The 21,817-nt window shown below is 45.0% G+C and overlaps 1 protein-coding gene across 1 annotated transcript in view; it reads right to left on the reverse strand.

Annotated features, from left to right (window-relative positions):
- Positions 1–21,815, reverse strand: part of CA4 (carbonic anhydrase 4) — a 58,796-nt gene extending 36,981 nt beyond the window's left edge. Inside the window, exon 1 of the mRNA XM_070932008.1 lies at positions 21,666–21,815. Within this exon, the coding sequence (XP_070788109.1) occupies positions 21,666–21,771 (106 nt within the window). The 5' untranslated portion in view covers positions 21,772–21,815. The remainder of the gene's footprint in view (positions 1–21,665) is intronic.
- Between the last annotated feature and the right edge of the window lie 2 nt (positions 21,816–21,817).

Genomic DNA, 21,817 nt, shown 5'->3' on the forward strand with positions numbered 1-21,817 from the left:
TCCCTTCCAACTCTGTTATTCTAGCTAAACAGGAGCGGGACCATTTCACGGAGTCGGTGGGAAAGACTCCGGCTTAAAAACTGGAAGTTCTGAAGAAGATGTTGGATAACCCTTTGTCTGAAGTGGCGTAGGGTCTCCTGCCTAGGCAGGGGATTGGACTACAAGACCTCCAAGGTCCCCTCCAACTCTGTTACTCTGTTACATGGAATAGCAGGGTCCTTGGTGGTCTCTGAACTGGGTGGTTTTCTTTCAAGAAACCCCCGAGCTCAGGGAGCACCCAGGACCCCAAAAGTTCAACTCTGAGCTCCCCATATTCTCTACTATTGGTTGCATTGAATAACATGGATTGAGGAATAACTGTAGATAACATCTTGATTATTACAAAATTAATAGGGACTCCAAGGTCCCTTCCAACTGTTCTGTTCTGTTCTGTTCTGTTCTGTTCTGTTCTGTTCTACTCTACTCTAATTCTAATTCTTTTCTTTTCTTCTTCTTCCTCCACCTTCTCCTCCTCCTCCTCCTCCTCCTCCTCCTCCTCCTCCTCCTCCTCCTCCTCCTCCTCCTCCTCCTCCTCCTCCTCCTCCTCCTCCTCCTCCTCCTCTTCTTCTTCTTCTTCTTCTTCTTCTTCTTCTTCTTCTTCTTCTTCTTCTTCTTCTTCTTCTTCTTCTTCTTCTTCTTCTTCTTCTTCTTCTTCTTCTTCTCCTTCTCCTTCTCCTTCTCCTTCTCCTTCTTCTTCTTCTTTTCTATTCAAATAGTTGTCCAATCCCTTCTTAAAAGCTTCCAGTGATAGAGCTCTCATAACTTCTGGAGGCAAGTTGTTCCACTGGTTAATTGTTCCCACTGTCGGGAAATTTCTCCTTAGTTCTAGGTTGCTTCTCTCTTCAATGATCTTCTACCCATCGCTTCTTGCCCTGCCACGCAGATGTTTTGGAGAGTAGGTAGACACCCCCTCCCCACTTCTCTGTGACAGCCCCTAAAGTATTGGAAGATACTGCTATCACGTCAACCCCGAGTCCTTCTCTTCGTTAGACTAGACACCTCTTCAACCTCTTCCAGTTGCCAAGCTTGGCCAACACCGCTTCAACTGTGTATCTTCCCATACTTGAATCCCTACACGTCCCAGTTTTGCAGACTTTTTCCTGAGTTTGATTACAATTTGGGCTTTGAGATAAGGGCTTTCCGAACGGCCGTTAAATATTTATATATCAGCCATTTGGTGGCTTTTCTGTGGAAGTCATCATACAACTTCTGATTCCCCAAGAATATCTAAGGGCCTCTAGGGAGTTCCCTCCCCCCCCCCCGTTTCCTTCCTCCTATTAACCTTGAGGGAATTGCAGCTAGAGTCCCTATCCTGCCCCCCCCCCCCACAACAGGCCATTTCCTAGAATAACCTTTTCTTCCTAGGTTCCTTCTGGAGAACACAATGCAAGGAGGGATGTTATTTAAATTAGGCACAAAGCCCACGTGCGATTCTATCAGGGATTTGGCATAAGGCTAGAGGAGGAAAAAGGTCATTTATAAAACTCTATCAAAAAACAAAACTTGGGTTTTTAAGTGCTTAATAATGCAAGTTGCAATAGCCTAATGCCAGACTTCTGTGCTAGATTATCGGCTCTAAAGGATGGCTGCATGTTTAGCTGGAGACCCTATATGAGTGATGGCTAACCTTTTTGCCGTCGCGTGCCAAAAGCGGGGAAGCGCGGGTGGGGTCGTGCGTGTGCATGCCCACACCCATAATTCAATGCCCCCCATGCCCTGCCCCCCATGCATACACTTTTGGCACACAATGGCAAAAAGACGGTAGGCCCGTTTTTAGTCCTCCCCAGGCTCCAGAGGCTTTTTTGGAGCCTGGGGAGGGTGGAAACAGCCTCCCCTATCATCCCCCCCCCCCGGAGATCCTCCGGAGACCGGAAACAACCCATTTCCTGACATCCGGTGGGCCTGGAAGGCCCGTTTTTCACCCTCCCCAGGCTCCAGAGGCTTTTTTAGAGCCCAGGGAGGGTGAAAATGGCCTCCACTATCCCCCCGGAGACCCTCCGTAGGCTGGAAACGGCCCATTTCCTGACATCCGGTGGGCCCAGAAGACCTGAAAATCAGCTGGCCAACGCGTGCGCACACACACGCACGCTAGAGCTGAGTTAGGGCAATACTCGTGTGCCGAAATATATGGCTCCACGTGCCACCTGTGGCACGCGCACCATAAGTTCGCCATCACAGCCCTATATCATTTCAGACAAAAAATGGTTGTCCAATTTCTTCTTAAAGAAGAACGCACAACTTCTGGAGGCAAGTGGTTCCACCGATTAATTGTTCTAATTTCTCCTTAGTTCTAGATTGCTTCTCTCCTTGGTAAGTTTCCATCAGCTGAAGAGCCGTGGTGGCACAGTGGTTAGAGTGCAGTACTGCAGGCTACTTCTGCTGACTGCCGGTTGCCAGCAGTTTGGCCGTTCGATTCTCACCAGACTCAAAATTGAGTCAACCTTCCATTCTTCCGAAGTGGGTAAAATGAGGACCCAGATTGTTGGGGGCAAGAGGCTGACTCTGTAAACCGCTTAGAGAGGGCTGTAGAGCACTGTGAAGCGGTATATAAATCGAAGTGCTAGTGCTATTCTTGTCCTGCCTTCTGGTGCTTTGGAAAATAAGTTGATCCCCCTCTTCTTTGTGGCAGTCCCTCAAATATTGGAAGACTGCTAACATGTCCCCCCTAGGCAGTGGTGGGTTTCACTTACCTTTGCTACTGTTTTGCTTGTGCATGCAGAGCATATTTGATGACATCCGAGTGGGTGGGCGGAGCCTCCCACCGCTGCTACTACCGGTTCGCCCGAACCAGGGCGAACCGGTAGCAACCCAAGACTGCCCCGAGTCCTTCTTTTCATTAAACTAGACCAGGGGTCGGCAACCTTAAACACTCAAAGAGCCACAAAGGTCCTAACCGGAAGCCCCCCATTCAATTCTGGAGCCCACCGGAAGTTCAGTTCCCCCACCATAGAGTCTCCTCCTAGCTGATGTCCTTTTTCCTCTACCCGTCCTAACCAAAAGCCAGGGGTGGGTTCTAAATTTTTTTATTACCGGTTCGGTGGGCGTGGCTCATTTTGTGGGTGTGGCTTGGAGGTCATTTGACTAGGTGGGCGTGGCTAGCTGGTCAGAGTCATTTTCTGGAAGGTCCTCACACTTACGACCACTCCTCGCACTTACGACCTGACTCATTTGTTTGCTTTTAACACTGATCAGCTGTAGGGCAGCCCTTTGAAGCCCCGCAGCAAGAGTTTAAACAGTTTTTTTCCCCTCTAGTCATCAGCTGGGACTCAGGAGGCAGCAATAGATTGGGGGTGGGGCCAAATAAAAGGTAAGAATAACGTGGGGGGGGTGGGAGGGCAGTGGGGGGGGGAGAACCGGTTCGGTGACATCATATCGTCACCGCTACCGGCTCGGCCGAACCGGACCGAACCGGGAGGAACCCACCACTGCCGAAAGCCCTATCAATTGTGGAGCCGACTGGTGACCGGGAGCCACAGCAGAGGGATGAAAGAGCCACATGCGGCTCCAGAGCCACGAGTTGCTGATTCCTGAACTAGACATCCTCAATTCCAGCAACCGTTCTTTATATGTTTTAGCCTCCTGGCCCCTAAATTCAGCTGTAGACCCCTGGTTGCTGCTTAAGAAATGAGGAATGCCCCACGTGCACATCTGCTAGAGGTGGGAGGGGGGGGGAGAAGCTGCGTGCCGAATGTGGGATGTACTTTGTACTCCACAATGGGGTGTCCTTAACAAACAAATGACGCCTCAGGAAAGGTGGAGAAACCTGGGCTCTGTTTACGCCGGTAACCTGCTAAGGCAATCAATCTTGTCCTGTATTTTAACTGAACCTCCTTGCAGCGTCTAAGCACAGCTGGGCTGGAGTTGGCTGTCCCATTGCAAGGTCACATTACAAAATGAAATAAACTTCGGTTGTTTTTTTGGCAGCCAACTCCGTGGACGTGTAAGTCTGCACGTGGGGTTTCACACGCATACAAATCCGATTGAACGTGTGTGCGCCTGTACAGGTAGCCCTCGACCCCAACTGACCCCCAAAATTCTGTCTGCTAAGCAAGACAGTCGTTAAAGTGAGTTTTGCCCAGGGGTGAAATCCAAAATTTTTCCCTACTGGTTCTGTGGCTGTGGCTTGGAGGGTGTGGCAGGGGAAGGATACTGCAAAATCTCCATTCCCTCCCCTCCTGGGGGAAGGATATTGCAAAATCTCCCACCCCACTCTGCGGCCAGCCAGAGGTGGTATTTGCCGCTTCTCCGAACTACTCAAAATTTCCGCTACCGGTTCTCCAGAACCTGTCAGAACTTGCTGGATTTCACTCCTGGTTTTGCCCCCTTTTATGACCTTTCTGGCCACAGTGGTTATTTTATTTATTTATTTATTTATTTATTTATTTATTTATTTATTTATTTATTTATTTATTTATTTATTTATTTTATTCAATTTGTATACTGCCCTTCTCCTAGTGGACTCGGGGCGGTGCACAGCCAGAACTAAAACACATACCAAGACAAAATTTTAAAATTTTTAAAAGAATTATATGACTTTGGCCCAAAAATTTAAAACATTCAAACTAAAACCCATGGACAATTTAAAAAGCTAAAAAAAGGTTAAGGGAATCGCTGCAGGGGTTAAGTTAGCCATACGGTTGTTAAGCGAATCTGGCTTCCCCATTGACTTTTGCTTGTCAGAAGGTCATTGCAACCGTCATAAATGTGAATCCGTTGCCAAGCCTCTGAATTTGGATCGCACGATCAAGAGGATGCTGCAACGGTCCTCTGAAAAAGGGTCATAAATCACTTTTTTCAGTGCTGTTGAATGGTCGTTAAACCCACGGTTGTAAGGGTGAAAGTTCGTTCTCCGAGCTTGTGGGTTCGAACGTTTCATTACCAGGCTAAGTAACACCTTCAGGGGAGTTGAAGGGATGTCAGTGTTCTTCTGTTTATAAGGGCTTTGTGTTGTCAGTAGATCTTGTGATGGGTGGGGTGTGGGTGTGTCGTGAGGGTCTTTTTTGTTTTTTAGTCAAGTTTTTAATTAATTTATAGATAAGTATTTTGAATGCAATGTATTGTCTGGGCATACTATTTTACAAAAGAAAAAAAAAGAAAAAGTAACATATAGTACCAGGGGTGAAATGCTCCCAGTTCGGACTGGATCGCACGATCCGGTAGCGATGAGGGCGGGTGGTTCGGAGAACCAGTAGCAAAAATCCCTGCTCCCTCCCCCCATGCCCAGCTGAGCCACGCGATCATCAGAGGCTTTTTTTCTTTTAAATGCCTCTGACGATCAGGCAACTCAGCTGGGATCGTCAGAGGCAATTTTCTTTTAAATGTCTCTGACGATCAGGCAACTCAGCTGGGATCGTCAGAGGCATTTTTCTTTTAAATGCCTCTGACGATCAGGCAACTAAGCTTGGATCGTCAGAGGCATTTTTCTTTTAAATGTCTCTGACGATCAGGCAACTCAGCTGGGATCGTCAGAGGCATTTTTCTTTTAAATGTCTCTGACGATCAGGCAACTCAGCTTGGATCGTCAGAGTCATTTTTCTTTTAAATGCCTCTGTCGATCAGGCAACTCAGCTGGCAACTCAGAGCCTTTTGAAAGCATTTTTTTACAACCTCTTCACTGAAGAGGTTGTAGAAAAAATGGTTTTAAAAGTAAAAAAAAAATAAAAAATTGGCCACCCCCACCCAGTCACATTACACCTCCCCACCAAGCCACGCCCACAGAACCGGTAGTAACAAATTTTAGATTTCATCACTGATATATACTGATAGTAAAAGGGATAATACAACAGAATAATTCTAACCGTATTTATAATTATATTAGTTTATTTATAATCCCATTGATTATATTAGCATACTTATAGTTATAAAAAATATTCACATTTCCCTTGAACATAACAATGCTCTTTCTTCATTTAATTTCTACCTCTTATCTCTAACTATTGATAAAACGTATTCCACGTTAAATAATACTCTGCATCTCCTTTATCTTTTATTTTCAATGTCAATCTATCCATCTCTGCACAATCCAATATTTTCCGAATTATATTTTCATCTGATGGGATGTTCCCGTTTTTCCAATATTGTGCAAATAAAATTCTCGCTGCTGTCAATACATGTAACATTAAATATATAGTCCCTTTGTCCTAACTTTCTGGTATTATACCTAACAAAAATATTTCTGGTTTTAAGGAGCCTGGATAGCTCAGGAGACTAATGCGTTGTAATTTAACTCCAGCTGTCTGCAATTAGTAAGTTCGAATCTCACCAGGCTCAAGGTTGACTCAGCCTTCCATCCTTTCTAAGGTAGGTAAATTGAGGACCCAGTTTGTGGGGGCAATAAGCTGACTTTGTATAAATATACAAAAGTATGAAGGCTATTGCTTAACGCATTGTAAGCCTCCCTGAGTCTCCGGAGAAGGGCGGCATATAAATAAAATTTAAAAAAACCAAAAACCTCTAAATGCTGCTTAATCATCTTGAGGGTCTTGTAATGGGGCTTGTGATGGGTCAGGTGTGAGTCACATCAGGCGAGGGTCTTGTGATGGGACTGGTGATGGGAAGGTCATGTCAGGTGAGGGTCATTGGGAGGTGAACCGCTGGTGGGGTGGGGGGCTTGCGGAGGTTGGTGGAGGGTGGGTGCCGTCTCTGGTTAGCTCTGTGGTTGATTTGGATTCTGAGAGGTCCGTAGGCTGGTTGTAGGTCAGTGTGTCTGTTGATGATTGTAAGACATTTCTTTTAGTGCCGTTGTCACTTCCAACGGTCACTAAACAAATGGATGTAGGGGAGAAGGCCCGTTCTCCACCAAGCTTGTGGCTTGGTTTCAGGGGTGGGTTCTAAATTTTTTTACTACCGGTTCTGTGGGCGTGGCTTATTATGTGGGTGTAGCTTGGAGGTCATGTGGCTGGGTGGGCGTGGCTAGCTGGTCAGAGTCATTTCTGGAAGGTCCTCGCACTTACGACCCGACTCATTTGTTTGCTTTTAACACTGATCAGCTGTAGGGCGGCCCTTTGAAGCCCCACGGCAAGAGTTTAAACAGTTTTTTTCCCTCTAGTCATCAGCTGGGACTCAGGAGGCAGCAATAGATTGGGGGTGGGACCAAATAAAAGGTAAGAATAATGTGGGGGGGTGGGGTGGGGTGAGTTGGTTGGTTGAGGGTTGGTGTGTCTCCCGTTGGCTGTGTGGTTGATTTGGATTCTGAGCACGGGTGAGCTGCTAGGAGTTCGGAAGAACCTCTAGCTAAGAATCTGTGCAGTTCGGACAACCCCCAAATCCCACTCCTGGCTGGCCCTGCCCTCCCCTCCCAGGAGTCCCCACGTGGCCCATTTTGGATACAGGTAAGTGCAGGGCACACACAGAGGCTTCGGGAGGGCAAAAAACGGGCCAACTGGAAGTTCGGGAAGGCTAGAAACGGGCCCGTTTCCGGCCTCCAGAGGGCCTCCGGAGTCTGGGGAGGCCATTTTCGCCTTCCTGGAGGCTCGAAGAAAGCCTCTGGAGCCCGGATGCCACCCCCCCTCCCGTGGTGCAGGAGGCCAGCTAGGCCACACCCACCATGGCCACGCCCACCCAGCAACCAGGCAGAGAACCCCTTGCTAAAATTTTTGAAGCCCACCCCTGATTCCGAGGGATTCATAGGTTGGTTGTAGTCAATGCGCCTGTTGATGGAATTGCTGGTGGAGTGCCCTAATTGTCTTGAGACTCCAACTTTCGGAAGTTGCAGGAATTTAGGACACTGGCGTCCCAAGTTAGCTGCACCATGTGGAATTAAACGTATTAATGTCCTGCTTCCTGGCTCATTTGGCGTTTCCTTCTACTTGGGACTGGCAATGCGACAAGCGAGATCTTGCAGCAAATTCTGATAAGCTTTGTTTGCTCTTGGGCTTGCTTGTTTCTCTTTCTAAGAAGCCAAGACTATACAAAAAAAAAAAAGATGTTGAGACTCCAGAAAGAATATAGAGAAGAGAAACAAAGATGATAAGGAGTCTGGAGACTAAAATGTACGATGAACGACGTAGGGAATTGGCTATGTTTAGTCTAACGAAGAGAAAAATGATAGGCAGTCTTCAATATTTGAGGCACTGCCACAAAGAAGAGGAGGTCAACCTATTCTCCAAAGCACCCGAGGGATGGAGAAGAATTAACAGGTGGAAGATCACTGGAGAGAGGTCCAACTTGGAAATCAGAAGGAATCTTCCAACTGTGAGATTTGTATAAAAGCCCAGAAAGTCTTTTTAATTTGCTTGCACAAAGAGTTTTTCCCAAATTGGAGGCTAAAACATAGGAAGTACAGTTGCAGGAATTGAGTTTGTCTAGTCCAGTGATGGCTAACCTTTTTGCCGTCGCGTGCCAAAAGCGGGGGGAGTGCAGGGGGTTGCATGCCCACGTGCCCACATGTGTAATTCAATGCCCCCTCGTGCTCCATTTTGGGCCTAACAGGCCTCCCTGAAGCTTCCAGAGGTCGGAAACGGCTCATTTTCCGACTTCCGGTGGGCCTGGAAGGCCTGTTTTTCGCCCTCCCCAGGCTCCAAGAAAGCCTCTGGAGCATGGGGAGGGCAAAAACAGCCTCCCCCGCCCCCCCAGAGGCCCTCCGGAGGCTGGAAACGGCTCATTTCCCAACTTCCGGTGGGCCTGGCAGGCTCATTTTTACCCTCCCCAGGCTCCAGAGGCTTTCGTGGAGCCTGGGGAGGGCAAAAATTCTCCCCCCTGGGAGGCCGAAAATGCCCTCCCAGAGCCTCCATGTGAGCCCAGTACTTACCTGGCATCCAAAACAGGCTGCGTGGAAACTCCTGGGAGGGGAGGGGCAGCCAAAAATCAGCTGACTGGAGCTGAGCTAGGGCAACGGCTCGCGTGCCTGCAGATATGGCTCCGTGTGCCACCTGTGGCACGCGTGCCATAGGTTCACCATCATGGGTCTAGTCTAACAAAGAGAAGGTTTACAGGGTGACATGATAGCAGTCTTCCAATATTTTTGAGGGACAGAGAAGAAGGGCTCAACTAATTCTCCAAAGACAGGACCGGAAGACAGGACAAGAAGCAACGGATGGGAACTAATCAAGGAGAGGAACAACCTAGAAATAAGGAGGAATTTCCTGACAGTGAGAGCAATTAATCGGTGGAACGGTTTGCCTCCAGAAGTTGTGGGTACTCTTAACACTGGAGGTTTTCAAGAAAAGATGGGACAGTCATTTCTCCAGAATGGTATAGGGTCCAATTCAGAGATGGATTTCAGCAGGTTCTGACCAGTTCTGGAGAACTGGTAGCAGAAATTTTGAGTAGTTCGGAGAACCGGTAGTAAAAATTCTGACTGGTCCCGCCCCCATCTATTCTCTGCCTCCCGAGTCCCAGCTGATTGGGAGGACATTTATTTATTTATTTATCTATTTATCTATCTATCTATCTATCTATCTATCTATCTATCTATCTATCTATCTATCTATCTATCTATTTATTTATTTATTTATTTATTTATTTATTTATTTAATTCAATTTGTATACCGCCCTTCTCCTAGTGGACAGCCAGAACTAAAACACATACCAAGACAAAATTTTAAATTATTAAAAGAATTACATACTTTGCCCCAAATTTAAAACAATTCGAATTAAAACCCATTGACAGATTAAAAGCTAAAAAGCTAAAAAACTAAAAAAAGGGGGGGGTTCACGCCAGCCCTGCTTGATGGAAAAGAAAAGTTTTCAGGGCACGGGGAAAGACCCGGAGATCCGATATCCTTCGTATCTCCGGGGGCAAATCGTTCCAGAGGGCGGGAGCTGCCACAGAGAAGGCCCTCCCCCTGGGGGTCGCCAGCCGACATTGCCTGGCTGACGGCACCCTGAGGAGTCCCTCTCTGTGGGAGCGTACTGGTCGGTGGGAGGCTATTGGCGGCAGAAGGCGGTCCCGCCAATACCCAGGTCCTATGCCATGGAGCACTTTAAAGGTGGTATCCAACACCTTTGATTACATGGCACATGGGGATTTTGCAGTAACCTTCCTTTGAGTTGGGGAGGGAATGGAGATTTTACAGTATCCTTCCCCTGGAGTGGGGTGGGAATAGAGATTTTACAGTACCTTTCCCATGTCACGCCCATCAAGCCACGCCCACCTTGCCCACCAAGCCACACCCACAGAACCGGTAGTAAAAAAAATTGAAACCCACTACTGTCCGATTGTTCTCACTGTTAAGAAATTTCTCCTTAGTTCTAGGTTGCTTCAATCCTTGATTAGTTTCCATCCGTTGCTTCTTGTCCTGCCTTCAGGTGCTTTGGAGAACAGGTTGACCCCCTCTTCTTTGGGGCAGCCCCTGAGATATTGGAACATATTGGAACATTGTTCCAAAGAATGGAGGCCTTTGAACTCTGGTGCTGGAGAAGACTCCTGCGAGTTTTTATTTATTTATTTATTTTTATTTTTATATGCCGCCCTTCTCCGGAGACTCAGGGATGGCTTACAATGCGTTAAGCAATAGCCTTCATACTTTTGTATATTTTATACAAAGCCAGCTTATTGCCCCCCACAAACCGGGTCCTCATTTTACCCACCTTAGAAAGGATGGAAGGCTGAGTCGACCTAGAGCCTGGTGAGAATTGAACTCGCAGTAATTGCAGGCAGCTGGATGTTAAATGCTGCCTTAGTAGGAGGCATTAGCCTCCTATGCCACTCAGGCTCCTTGGACTGCAAGGCAATCAAACTGGTCGGTCCTAGAGGAGATCAACCCTGACTGCTCTTTCGAAGGCCAGATCCTGAAGATGAAACTCAAATACTTTGGCCACCGAATGAGAAGGAAGGACTCACTGGAGAAGAGCCTAATGCTGGGAACGATGGAGGGCAAAAGAAGAAGGGGACGGCAGAGAAGGAGGTGGCTGGATGGAGTCACTGAAGCAGTCGGCGTGAGCTTAAATGGACTCCAGAGGATGGTAGAGGACAGGAAGGCCTGGAGGAACGTTGTCCATGGGGTCGCGATGGGTCGGACACAACTTCGCAACTAACAACAACAACTAGTCCTTCTTTTCATTAAATTAGACATAGCCATTTCCTGCAACTGTTCTTTATATATTTTAGCCTGCAGTCCCCTAATCATCTTTGTTGCTCTTCTCTGCACTGTTTCTAGCGTCTCAACATCTTTTTTTTTTTTATGTCGTGGTGACCAAGCTCAGCCCTGTGCTGGAAGCACCTGCTTATTCACGGAAAGATTCAAACCAGAACACAAAGTTGTGCTTGGTACAGCATAGGGGAAAGGTTGATGGGAGGGGCAACCCCCCCCCACTCACTCATTAACTCAAATTACTAAATGCAGCATGTAAACACCATGAGAAGAGAGGACAACCTTTGCACCCGCAACCTGGTTAGATAATTTTCAAGGCTCCCATAGTTCTTTCCTCTGTCTTAGAATCGAATAGAATAATGGAGTTGGAAGGGACCTTAGAGGTCTTCTAGTCCAACCCCCTGCTTAGGCAGGAAACCCTACACCACTTCAGGCAAATGGTTGTCCAATTTCTTCTTAAAAACTTCCAGTGTTGGAGGATTCACAACTTCTGCAGGCAAGTTGTTCCACTGATTCATTGTTCTCGCTGTCAGGAAATTTCTCCTTAGTTCTAGGTTGCTTCTCTCCTTGATTAGTTTCCACCAGGGGTGGGTTCTAAATTTTTTTACTACCGGTTCTGTGGGCATGGCTTATTTTGTGGGTGTGGCTTGGAGGTCATGTGATTAGGTGGGCGTGGCTAGCTGGTCAGAGTCATTTCTGGAAGGTCCTCGCACTTACGACCAGTCCTCGCACTTATGACCCGACTAGTTTGTTTGCTTTTAACACTGATCAGCTGTAGGACGGCCCTTTGAAGCCCCGCGGCAAGAGTTTCAACAGTTTTTTTCCCTCTAGTCATCAGCTGGGACTCAGGAGGCAGCAATAGATTGGGGGTGGGACCAAATAAAAGGTAAGAATAACGTGGGTGGGTGGAGGGGCGGGGGGGGGAGAACCGGTTCGGTGACGTCATATCGTCACCGCTACCGGCTCGGCCGAACCGGACTGAACCGGGAGGAACCCACCACTGGACGGCACCGACCCTCCACCAACTTCTGCAAGCTCCCCACCCCACCAGCGGTTCACCTCCCAATGACCCTCAGCTGACATGACCTCCCCATCACCAGTCCCATCACAAGACCCTCGCCTGATGTGACCCACACCTGACCCATCACAAGCCCCATTACAAGATCCTCAAGATGATTAAGCAGCATTTAGAGGTGTTTTTTTTTTAATTTGATTTTAATTTCATATCGTCACCGCTACCGGCTCGGTCGAACCGGACCGAACCGGGAGGAACCCACCACTGGTTTCCACCCATTGCTTCTTGTCCTGCCCTCAGGTGCTTGGATAGCTTGACTCCCTCTTCTTTGTGGAAGCCTCTGAGATACTGGAAGACTGATATCATGTCTCCCCTAGTCCTTCTTTTCATTAAACTAGACATACCCAGTTCCGGCAACCGTTCTTCATATGTTTTAGCCTCCAATCCCCTAATCCTCTTTGTTGCTCTTCTCTGCACTCTTTCTAGAGTCTCCACATCTTTTTTACATTGTGGCGACCAAAACTGAATGCCGTAGGCTGAATCAGTCCCATCTGCACCTGAAGGCCACCAAACATTCTGGACTTCACTTCTGGTCAAGATAGGCTAGGAACAATGGGAGTTGTAGTCCAACATCCTTGGCCAGGGGTGAATAACAGAAAAATAGAGTTTTTGGCAGTCTTCTGGTCCAACCCACTGCTCAGGCAGGAAACCCTATGCCATTCCAGGCAAATGGCGGTGCAACCTCTTCTTTAAAATGTCCAGTGTTGGAGCACCCAGAACTTCCGGAGGCAGGTAGTTCCACAGATCAGTTGTTCTCACTGTCAGGAAATTCCTCCTTAGTTCCAGGTTGCTTCTCTCCTTGATTCGTTTCCATCCGTTGCTTCTTTTTCTTGGATTGAGAAGAAGTTTGATCTCTCTCTCTCTCTCTCTCTCGTAAGTAGATAGATACTGAGGTCAGAGCTCAACCTACCATCCTGGTTTTCATACGAATGTAGAGCCTGAGAATGGGCAGAGTGCTCCAGAGGTGGGTTTCACATACTGTAACTACCGGTTCGCCCAGCACCGGAAATGTGAGCTGTGCATGCGTGCGATGTCAAACAACACGGCAATTCGCTCGCACGCACCGTCCACGCATGCGTGCCGCACAGTAGTGGGTTTCAATTTTGTTCACTACCCATTTGCTTACAGGCGCGCAGGCGCTCGCAACACTTCTGCGCATGTGTAGAAGCTTCTGCGCATGCACAGAGACGTCGGGGCGGGTGGGCGGAGCCTCCCACCGCTGCCGCTACCAGTTCGCCTGATCCGAGGCGAACTGGTAGCAACCCACCACTGGTGCAGCGTAAAAAAACACAGCGATATAGGATGGGATTGCGCCCGGCAGGTGGGCAGATCGCCACTACCGATTCGCTTGAACCGGTCCAAACCGCCTGAATACCACCTCTGGACTGCTCAACCATCCTCTGTATTGAGGATGTAGAGGGGAATATATGTCAAAATTGTGAGTACCTCATAATTTGGATTGAGGGATGAAGAAGATCTGGGTTCAGATATGATGGGTGATTTCCATTGAAGGCTTCCAGATAAGGATCAAAACTTTTTCTGGAGGAATCATGGATCACTCATCTCCCCCTCAACCAACTTTGCAGGGTTCTTGTGAAGGAAAAAGTAGTGGAAGTTGTGTTCATAGATTTCATGATTTATCCCTGGGAATTTGGGGTCTTCCAACAGTTATTGGGAATTGGGTAGCATATTTTATTATCTTTATGGTTGGTTACACAATCAGCCAGATGTTTAGTCTGGATTTGGCATTTTTATCCACCTAGCAAGTCCTTCTGAAGGACCTGAGATAGGCAGATGTTGTTGTTTGATGTGTTAAAGATTTTGTCGCAGGTTGTAAGCTGTTCATAGTAAAGCTGCCTTTTACAATTGACGGATGGTGATTTTTGTCAATGCCGATGGCATTCAAGTGATGCTCCAATTGTTTTGGAATTGCATTTAGGGCATGTCAGAGTTTGCAATCACATCCAGAAAGAGCACACAGGTAACTGATTCAGCAGGATTCATTAACTTTTCTTTATATATAATATAATACATAAAATAAATATACAATACCAAAAACAGATTTTCCAACGTGGTAGTAGTTACAGGCAAAACACAGGCAGAGGAGAGAACAGTTTCAGTTTCAATTCAGCAGTCTAGTTTCAGTTTCAGTTCTCAGCACAGCACTCAGAGCTAAGCACAGCCCAGGCTCCTTGCTGTCTCACCTCCCATTGGCTGACCTTGTTACTAAGCCCTATTCATTGGCTGCCCTTGTTACCATGTCTCCTCCAGTCGTGAATACACTGACAAGGCATTTATCAGTATTTGTATTGTAGATGAAAATAAGTATACAATCAGAATAGTGGGAAATTCTCATTATTTCAGTAAGTTGAAATCCATACCTTTTAAAGGGCATAAACAGAGGGATAGAATTAAGATCAGGGGGAAGTGTTACTACCACTTTATAATGCCTTGGTAAGGCCACACTTGGAATAATGGATCCAGTTTTGGTCACCACGATGTAAAAAAGATGTTAAAACTCTAGAAAGAGTGCAGAGAAGAGCAACAAAGAGGATTAGGGGACTGGAGGCTAAAACATATGAAGAACGGTTTCAGCAGTGGTAGGTTGCCCGCGGTTCGCACCGGTTCTATAGAACTGGTAGTAAAACCGGCAGGAGGCTCCGCCCACTGACCCCGACGTCATCAAAATGCTTCTGCGCATGCGGCCCCGTTGCAAACCGGTAGTAAAGGTAAGTAGAACCCACCCCTGGGTTGCAGGAACTGGGTATGTCTAGTTTAATGAAAAGAAGAACTAGGAGAGACATGATAGCAGAGTTCCAATATCTCAGGGGCTTCCTCAAAGAAGAGGGAGTCAAACTATTCTCCAAAGCGCCTGAAGGCAGGACAAGAAGCAACAGGTGGAAACTCATCAAGGAGAGAAGCAACCTAGAACTAAGGAGAAATTTCCTGACAGTGAGAACAATTAATCAGTGGAACAACTTCCCTGCAGAAGTTGTAAATACTCCAACACTGGAAATTTTTAAGAAGAGATTGGATAACCATTTGTCTGAAGTGGTGTAGGGTTTCCTGCCTAAGCAGGGGGTTGGACTAGAAGACCTCCAAGGTCCCTTCCAACTCTGTTATTCTAATTCTAAAGTGATCTTAGGTTGTCAAGATTACCTTCCAGGGTTATGGAGACGAGGAAGCAGGTTGCTGAAGAATTGGGGGAAAGAATTTAGATGAAAATCTCCCAAATATAAAACGAAAGGCAGTTCTGGGATATATAATTCCTGAGTCATTACAGAGACACAGGCAAAGGGACAAGAAAGGCTCATGTGCTTTGAATAAAAGCTAAGAGGCTGGGATGAGTTCCAGGCCAAAAATTTCTCCCGTATTTTTAGCTGCTGCTCCAACTCAGTTTGATAAACGGAAATGGACTTTCAAGACTTCCTGAGAGACAAGAGATATTCAATGCAATTCCCAAGAGGGTTAGGGCCGGTGTTGCCCTCATTTAAGATCAAGACTATAGCCGAGGGTGTGTACAGATGCTTTGTATTTTGTTGAATTACGATCTCTTGAGCAGAGAGTGGTTCTTTTGCGGTCTCCCATATTTTGTATGTTACATGTTAATCCTGGTTCCTGCGATTTATGCTTTGCTAAGAGCGCTTTTCACTCTTTTTAAGCAATATTTAAGCAACGGGCCTGGTGGCTCAGCAGACTGATAGCATTGTGATTAACACCAGCTGTCTGCAATTACCATAAATTCGAATCTCACCAGGCTCAAGGTTGACTCAGCCTTCCATCCTTTCTAAGGTAGGTAAATTGGGGACCCAGTTTGTGGGGGCAATAAACTGACTTTGTATAAATATACAAAAGTATGAAGGCTATTGCTTAACACATTGTAAGCCGCCCTGAGTCTCCGGAGAAGGGCGGCATATAAATCAAATTAATATATATATATATATATATATATATATATATATATATATATATATATATATATATATATATATATATATTAAAGAGAAAACAATTGCTACCAACCTACTTTCCACTGAGGACCTGTATACTGCACGAGTCAAAAAGAGGGCTGTGAAAATATTTACAGACCCCTCACATCCTCGACACAAACTGTTTCAACTCCTACCCTCAAAACAACGCTATAGAGCACTGCACACCAGAACAACTAGACACAAGGACAGTTTTTTCCCGAACGCCATCACTCTGCTAAACAAATAATTCCCTCAACACTGTCAAACGATTCACTAAGGCTGCATTACTATTAATCTTCTCATCGTTCCTGCCACCCATTTCCTTCCACTTATGACTGTATGGTTGTAACTTTGTTGCTTGTATCCTTACGATTTATATTGACTGTTTCCTAATATGATTTGATTGCTTATTTGTTCCCTATGACTATCATTAAGTGTTGTACCTTATGATTCTTGATGAACATATCTTTTCTTTTTATGTACACTGAGAGCGTATGCACCGAAGACAAATTCCTTGTGTGTCCAATCACACTTGGCCAATAAAAAAATTCTATTCTATTCTATTCTATTCTATTCTATTCTATTCTATTCTATTCTATTCTATTCTATTCTATTCTATTCTATTCTATTCTATTCCTATTCCTATTCCTATTCCTATTCCTATTCTATATTCAGTGATTCATAATCAATTAATAATATACTCAAAAAAACATAAATTCTCTTAAGCCATTAGTTTATTCATAGGTATTACTCTTTTATCTTTTTTTTGCTTGTCTCCTTTTTCGTTTGTTTTGGTGCCTTCTAGTAAAAAATATCTTTTTTTAAAAAAGAGAGACTATGGAGTTCGCAGTCTCTTTTTGAGGCAGTCCTCGACTTAGGACACAATTGAGCCCAAAATTTCTATTGCTAAGCAAGACAGGCGTTAAGTGAATTTTGCCTCGTTTTACGGCCTTTCTGTTGCTAAGCGAGACAGTTGGTAAGTGAATCGCTGCCGTTGTTAAGTTAGTTACACCGGTTGCTAAGCGAATCTGGCTTCCCCATTAATTTTATGCGTCAGACGGGGATCACATGACCTCCGGGACATTGCAACCATCATAAATACGAGTCAGTTGCCAAGCACCTGAATTTTGATCACATGTAGCATCATATTGTAGCATCACATGGGGATGCTACAATAGATGTAAGTGTGGTTTATGTTGTGTGGACTTCAACTCCCAAAATTCCTCAGTCAACATGATTTAAAGTGCATGTACTTCAACTCCCAGAATTCCCCAGAATAATTTAATATAGCCAAGGTTAAGAAACAGTGCTTTAAGCCTGTCAGGAATATCCATGAAAACAAAATGCTACACTAAGGAAAGCTTTGGCCTATGCTACTTTTATTTAACGTTGCTTACTTTTGCCATTATTTAAAATATTTTTAATTTGGATGTTGTTTTGTCTTTCTCCAAAGCGGAAACTTTCTGATCTCCATGTTTATGAACCTGTCCTTAGTTGTTAACTGGCTTTTAATAATCTTTCCTTTTTTGTCTTCGCTGGTTAATGTTTGTTTAGATCTCTATATCTGAATGACAAGGTTCATTTCCAATGTTTTTACAGCCCTTAGAAAGCTTAAAAGCCAAGAGGAAAAGTTGATGAGGTGTTTTTTTCCCCCCCTTGTCTTCTGTTAGTTTGAAAAGCTTGGTAGGACTCCAGGAAAGCCTTAGATTAATCTTTCACATTCACTGGAAAATGAACTAGTCCTCATGGTTAAACACCGATGACAAATTGGCGTTTACATGACAAATGTCAGCAAGAGACTCAGAGGCAATGATGTACTACGATATGACATCTTATTATTCCTTAATTTTGGTTTTCTACGTTTGAACTGTCTTCGAGGCAACAGCAAATGTTATATGCAATCCTAGGAGTTTTAATACAGTGTGCAAGAGACACCAGCACAACTGTTGTGCATAGTTCAAGTCCTGATTGCCATATTGTCCTTTTGCATTTTTATGCTGAATTGGAAATGTTTTTTTTTTTTGTTGTTGTTGTTCATTTATTTCCTGGAATTTGTTGAGCTACTTTAGAAAAAAAAAATTAAAAAGCAAACAAGAATGCAAATAAAATAGGCAAACGAAGAAAGTGATACTGGGTCTATATTGATTGGCTATCTGCTAAGAAATTAATTAGGGATTAGAGTGGAGTGGAGTGGAGTGGAGTAGAACAGAATGAAATAATATGAAGAGAAGAGAAGAGAAGAGAAGAGAAGAGAAGAGAAGAGAAGAGAAGAGAAGAGAAGAGAAGAGAAGAGAATAATGGAATGGAAAATAATAGGAAGAGGAAGAGGAAGAGGAAGAGGAAGAGAAGAGGAGAAGAGAAGAGAAGAGAAGAGAAGAGAAGAGAAGAGAAGAGAAGAGAAGAGAAGAGAAGAGAAGAGAAGAGAATAATGGAATGGAAAATAAGAGGAAGAGGAAGAGGAAGAGAAGAGAAGACTATATAACACTATACTACACTATATTATAGTATATTATATTAATATCAGAATAACAGAGTGGGAAGGGACCTTGAAGGTCTTCTAATCCATTTCCCTACTCAAGCAGGAGACTCAAAGTAGTATAATAAGATATGACATAGTATATGATATTGTACTATTAAGTAATATAAGAAAGAAACATTTCTATTCCAGTTCTGTGCCCGGATTTTTGTGTCCTCCTTTTCTAATTTAAACGTATTCACAGATATTTATAATATACTTTTGTGTTTTTGCCAAGTTACTATTGATAAAATTAGTTATTTATTCAAAGACTACTTTTCTCGATCCAAGGAAAACAAGCCAAGCCTTTTTTCTAACTATCTAAACAATACTGTCATATCAAGATAAGCTTTTTTTTTTATCGAAACACACTTCTCAGGAATTTAGGCTGCAAACTTCAAACATAATCAGGCCAGTACATTTCACACCATGAAACTTCCTTGCGAGTAAACATGGATAAAGTGACACAGTTACGTTAACGGAGGCACTCTGGATAATGGCCAGTCTATGGATCGTTGCATAGGAAACAAATTAAAAAGACTTTTATGCAAATCACTCCAGCTATGCTCAAACATTGGTCTGGTCTGATTTATCTATCGCCTCTCAATTTTATAATGCATATTTCAGGAGGGGAAGGAACGGACAGTCGGTGTAATCTTGCATATTATCCACCCTTTTTCTGCAGAATTCATTTCAGTGCTGAGCACATGGAAAACAGTCAGCTCTGATTTAATTTCAAACAACAGAAAATGCTGGTGAGTTTTTGGTCCGATGAACTGATTCCCCCCCCGCCCCCCCCCCAGCTCATCTCTAGCTAATTCCAGAGAAGAGCTACCTCTCTCGCTTCCTCCGCATTACCTGCTTTTTGGGGGCTGTTTTTCAACCTGTCCCTGAACTTGGGACTTTTTGCATATCACAAAAGAAGTCTGTCTGGAACCATCTTTCTTGCTAAAATGATTGTTTAGGTTTCAATGTTTATATCAATCGGTATATCAATACTGCTATCGTGTCGCTAGGGGTGACACGATGGCAGAGTTCCAGTATTTGAAGGGCTGCCACAGAGAGAAGGGGGTCAACCTATTTTTCAAAGCACCAGAGGGCAGGACAAGAAGCAAAGGATGGAAACTCATCAAGGAGAGAAGCAACCTAGAACTAAGGAGAAACTTCCAGACAGTGAGGACAATTAATCAGTGGAACAACTTGCCTCTAGAAGTTGTGGGTACTTCATCCCTGGAGGTTTTTAAGAAGAGGCTGGACAGTCACTTGTCTGAAATAGTATAGGATCTCCTGCTTGAGCAGGGGGCTGGACTAGAAGACCTCTAAGGTCCATTTCAGCTCTATTCCGATTGAGATTGATTGAGGTTTTTTTTTAAAAAAAAAATCCAGAATTTTTTTGGGAAATACTTGGAAAGAAATATCAAGGGGAACTTTTAGCAAAGTCTCAGTCTCACTGAGTCTCAATCTCTCTGCCTCTCTCTTTCTCTCTCTCTTTCCCTCCCTCTCTCTTTCTCTCTCTCCCCCCCTCTCTCTTTCTTTTTCTCTTTCTCTCTCTTACTTTCTCCCTTTTATCTCTTTTTTTCTTTCTCTCTCTCTCCTTTCTCTCTCTCTCTTTTCTCTCTCTTACTTTCTTTTTTCTCTTTCTCTCTCTTTCTCTCTGTTTCTCCCTCTCTTTCTCTCTCTTTTCTCTCTCTTACTTTCTCTCTTTTTTCTCTTTCTCTCTTTCTCCTTTCTCTCTCTTTTCTCTCTCTTACTTTCTCTCTTTTTCTCTTTCTCTTTCTCTCCCTCCCTCTCCCTCCCTCTCTCTTTCCCTCCCTCTCTTTCTCTCTCTCCCCCTCTCTTTCTTTTTCTCTTTCTCTCTCTTACTTTCTCCCTTTTCTCTTTTTTCTTTCTCTCTTTCTCTCTCTTTCTCTCCCTTACTCTCCCTTTTTTCTTTCTCTCTTTCTCTTCCTCTCTTCCTCTCACTTCCTCTCTCTCTTCCTCTCTCTCTCTTTCTCTTTCTCTTTCTCTCTGTTTCTCCCTCTCTTTCTCTCTTTCTCTCTCTCTCTTTTCTCTCTCTTACTTTCTCTCTTTTTTCTTTCTCTCTTTCTCCTTTCTTTCTCTCTTTTCTCTCTCTTACTTTCTCTTTCTCTCTCTCCCTCCCTCTTCCTCCCTCTCTTTCTCTCTCTTTCCCTCCCACTCTCTTTCTCTCTCTTTCCCTCTCTTTCTCTCTCTTTCCCTCCCTCTCTCTTTCTCTCTCTCTCCGCTCTCTCTTTCTCTCTTTTTCTCTTTCTCTCTCTTACTTTCTCCCTTTTTTCTCTTTCTCTTTTTCTTTCTCTCTTTCTCTCTCTTTCTCTCAATTTTTCTCTTTCTCTTGTTCTCATTCTTCCTCTCTTTCTCTCTCGTTCTCTCTCTCTCTCCTTTCTCTCTCTTACTTTCTTTTTTCTCTTTCTTTCTCTTTCTCCCTCTCTTTCTCTCTTTCTGTCTCTCTCTTCTTTCTCTCTCTCTCTTTTCTCTCTCTTACTTTCTCTCTGTTTTCTCTTTCTCTTTCTTTCTTTCTCTCCCTCTCTCTCACACACTCTTTCCCTCTCTCTCTCTCTTTCCAGGGAGAATCTGATGTAAGGCGCATCGCGACAGCATTGCGCGCTTACAGCTAACCGCAGAGAATCGAGGTGACGGGTTATGACAGCGGCAGCTGGACGGGAATCAAACTGGAGATCGCAGGATTACTTGGCAACGCGGAGTCAAGGATCCCACCAGCCAAGCTTTGGCGAAGCTCAGAGGAACGATTGCCCCAGGACGCAGCCACACGCAGGAGAAACCACATCCAAACCAGCTCAGTCCGAATCTGCGTAAAAAAACCCCACTGAAAATAAACACTGCCCACCCCACCCCACCCCACCCCCCTTCCTGTCCTGTGGGCTTAGTCACCCAGCTTTCGGCCGACTTTCCGAAAAAGCAGCATTGCAAAAAAAGGGGAGAGAGGAGGAAAAAAAATTCTTTGCAAAAGAGAGAAACGCAGCATCTTGGCACAACCAGGCAAAAGGCAGACTTACCTTCCGAGGCTGCGGCTGCAAAGGCGGCGTAGCCCAGGAGGAAAGCCAAGCAGCGGAGGCTCTTCATGGCTTCACCGGCGGCGGATGGGCTGCAAAGACCCCGCATGGAGCCTAAACGATCCGTAACCTGGGTTTTATAGCGGAGGGAGGCA

This window comes from Pituophis catenifer, unplaced genomic scaffold (assembly GCF_029215685.1).
Source record: "Pituophis catenifer annectens isolate HBS135680 unplaced genomic scaffold, rPitCat1.0.hap2 SCAF_1, whole genome shotgun sequence".
Lineage (NCBI taxonomy): Eukaryota > Metazoa > Chordata > Lepidosauria > Squamata > Colubridae > Pituophis > Pituophis catenifer.